The 2,895-nt window shown below is 29.1% G+C and overlaps 1 protein-coding gene across 1 annotated transcript in view; it reads left to right on the top strand.

Annotated features, from left to right (window-relative positions):
* LOC108736513 (putative laccase-11) overlaps positions 1-2,490 on the top strand; it is a 24,692-nt gene extending 22,202 nt beyond the window's left edge. Inside the window, exon 6 of the mRNA XM_025974009.1 lies at positions 2,280-2,490. Within this exon, the coding sequence (XP_025829794.1) occupies positions 2,280-2,310 (31 nt within the window). The 3' untranslated portion in view covers positions 2,311-2,490. The remainder of the gene's footprint in view (positions 1-2,279) is intronic.
* Positions 2,491-2,895: the final 405 nt, after the last annotated feature.

The following is a 2,895-nucleotide window of genomic DNA, read 5'->3' on the forward strand; positions in this document are numbered from 1 at the left end:
AATTAAAAAGAAATCGAATGATTTTGTAACAGCCTTTCACCTAATTGTAAAATAGATTTGGTGAACTAAAGTGAAACCAGTTACGTTCATAATAGAAGTTTTTTTAATTTATGTAATACACACTGCATGGTTCGTGTAACGGAACCGCCGTTTATCACCTAATCAGTTTGTTTCGAATTACATCACTACGGTATGGTAAAATTGTTGTTAACATACTGTATAATCTGCATTTATCTAGTTCGGTGCACTGTCTCAGCGATTTACTACAAACGCTATGCAGCAGTTTGCTTCAATCTCATTGCCATTTAATTTATGAAACGAATAAAGTTCGAAAAGCAGGTATATTGATTAATGTAAGTAAATTTAATAAGATATTACGCTGTAGATAAAAAAATTACTCAAATGATAGTATTCATAGGAAGACGTTTTAATCAAGATCAGAAGTCACTTTTTTCAACATAATTTTCGATAATGATCAAATTTCAATTCTTTATTATAAGACATAAACGGTGAGATGACAATACATTTTATATTAATCAATAGTTGAAATCGTTTCATTGACAATATCGAAAAAAAGCTTCTAACGGAGTTAAAATTTAAATAATCGTGTCTTGAAGAGGAAGACGTAGCCTTATGGAGACATCTGTCACCATTTTAGTATGGAATTTTCGCAATAAATTTAATGGCATTTTCGATAATTTGAAAATTAACTTTTCAATTTTATTTTTTCTTAAGCATTTGTGAAATGACGAGATAGCTTGCTAGGACACCTTCTTAGGTACGAAGGGCCTAGATTAGATTACTGATTGTAAATAGTTAATGATGTAGGATGTTTAGTTCTAGTCCATCTAGTCAAAAATCATTGATGACTACATAAAATTAACTTTTTATCTTTTGGAAATACCATTTGCTTTTTGGATAAAAGGTACTTCATGTCCTTTACCGTATTCGTGATAATGCCTATACAAAATTTCATGATGACCAGTTGAGTAGTTTAGGCGTGAAATCGTAACAAACAAACAAACAATCGCAATCATATTTATAATATTAGTCCAAAATGATATTTAATTTTGTTCCAAAACTATAGGTCTCTACTAACAGACAACAGGTTCTAAAAAGCCAATTTCGATAATAATAAAATAGGTCTAACAAAAAAAAGTCGAAAACATCTCCTGGTAAAATATAGGTAAAGGGTGGTTCTAACAAACGATCCTTTCCAACGTCTGTAGAATGTAGGCTGAAAAAATCTTTATAAATGTCAACAAAATCAAAAACGATCTTTACTATATGACGTTTCAATATACAGAGTATCTCATTCACGTAATAAATAGGTTCTGTAAAATTAAAAAACAATAATTACAATATTTAGTTTGTTGTGGTTATTTACATCAATTTATTTACATTACAGTTACATATTTTTCTACTCTTGTAAATGACCGAATAAGTCGAAATAATTTTCGGGTTGTTTTATTTTATTATATTATTGTTCAAACATTTTTGTGTTTTATTTAAATACATCACATTAGTTGACAATTATGCTGACTACCTTCATTGAAACTTTATACCTAGCCAAGTTTTCTATTTTAACATATTTACAATTTTCCTGAGCTCATGCTTTGTTAAAACCTTGGTAATTGATTTAGTTTTTACAAACAATTAAATTTCAATACGTAAACACTCTTTTTGTCATGTGAAAATTACGTTGTCGCTTACGTGTAAAATAATTTTTCATGATATAATTAAGCAAACATGATCATATGTGGTAGTGACATGTGAAAAACAAAAGCCTACAGTTTATACATATATGTTTTATTGTTAGTGAGCGGAAATATATTAAAAGCATTATTTATATTTCTGAATTTATTTTAACAATAAGTAAAATCCAATATTCCCTATCGGTACTGCTAAGAAAAAATTAATCGTAAAATTTTCAAAAATAAACCAGAGTATGTATTAATTTTTTAGGGAAAATAGTTATAAATATGAAACATTAAATTGAAAGTCACGTCTTCAGATGTTTAGGTTATTCCATCCTTTTCAAGTGAGAATGCCTTCTGCGGATGTTAAAAATATTGATTGTATATAGGTTATGGGGTATTTTATATTAAGTAAATACGACAAATGGCGCTGTAAACGCCATCTGTAGTACAGTGCTACATTTTAGGATTACGTATGCTTCACCAAGGTCCATTTAAATATATGGATATCTACTTGCTGAAACGAATACCCTCAACGTAGTAGGCAATACGAATACCAAAATATGGAGCAGTATCATTTAGATTTATAGCTGATAATCCAGGTATTTATTAAGAATCAAAAGTCATGTTTAAATTTTAGATAGTAATGAAGGGGTACAAGGACATGGCATACATTAACTTTTTCATTTCTGTTATTGCTTTATTAGATACTCATCCTAATAACTTATTGGGTGGTTACTTCAATTTTACGTAACCATAAATAAATTGAAGAGCGTAACTTCTAAGTAGTCTAATAATTTTTAACAGCAACAATACTTAACTTAACTTAAAACAAAACATAAAAATGAACAACACACAGGTACCTAATGAAATTGTAAATTGTATAAAAAATCGAATTCCAAGTAATAATACACAACTTTTTTTGCAACAAAATCTCAAAATTGATAAAAAGACTTCATGATGTTTTCCACCTAATCTATAAATTCACCTCGTATAAGAAACAACAAGTAAATTAAATAATGTACAAAATTAAATGCATTCATTGAATAATTTCACATGTACTTATTTCATCATTTCGAGTGATTTGCAAATTATGTAGGGGTTAAAATAATTCGAAGTGGTCTGTATTCTGTCGAAACTGCCAGACGCGGATCGCGATTTCGATCTTTTTGGATCTCATCAGCGCGTCGCAGGCAGC

Source organism: Agrilus planipennis, unplaced genomic scaffold (assembly GCF_000699045.2).
Source record: "Agrilus planipennis isolate EAB-ADULT unplaced genomic scaffold, Apla_2.0 scaffold130, whole genome shotgun sequence".
Classification (NCBI taxonomy): Eukaryota; Metazoa; Arthropoda; class Insecta; order Coleoptera; family Buprestidae; genus Agrilus; species Agrilus planipennis.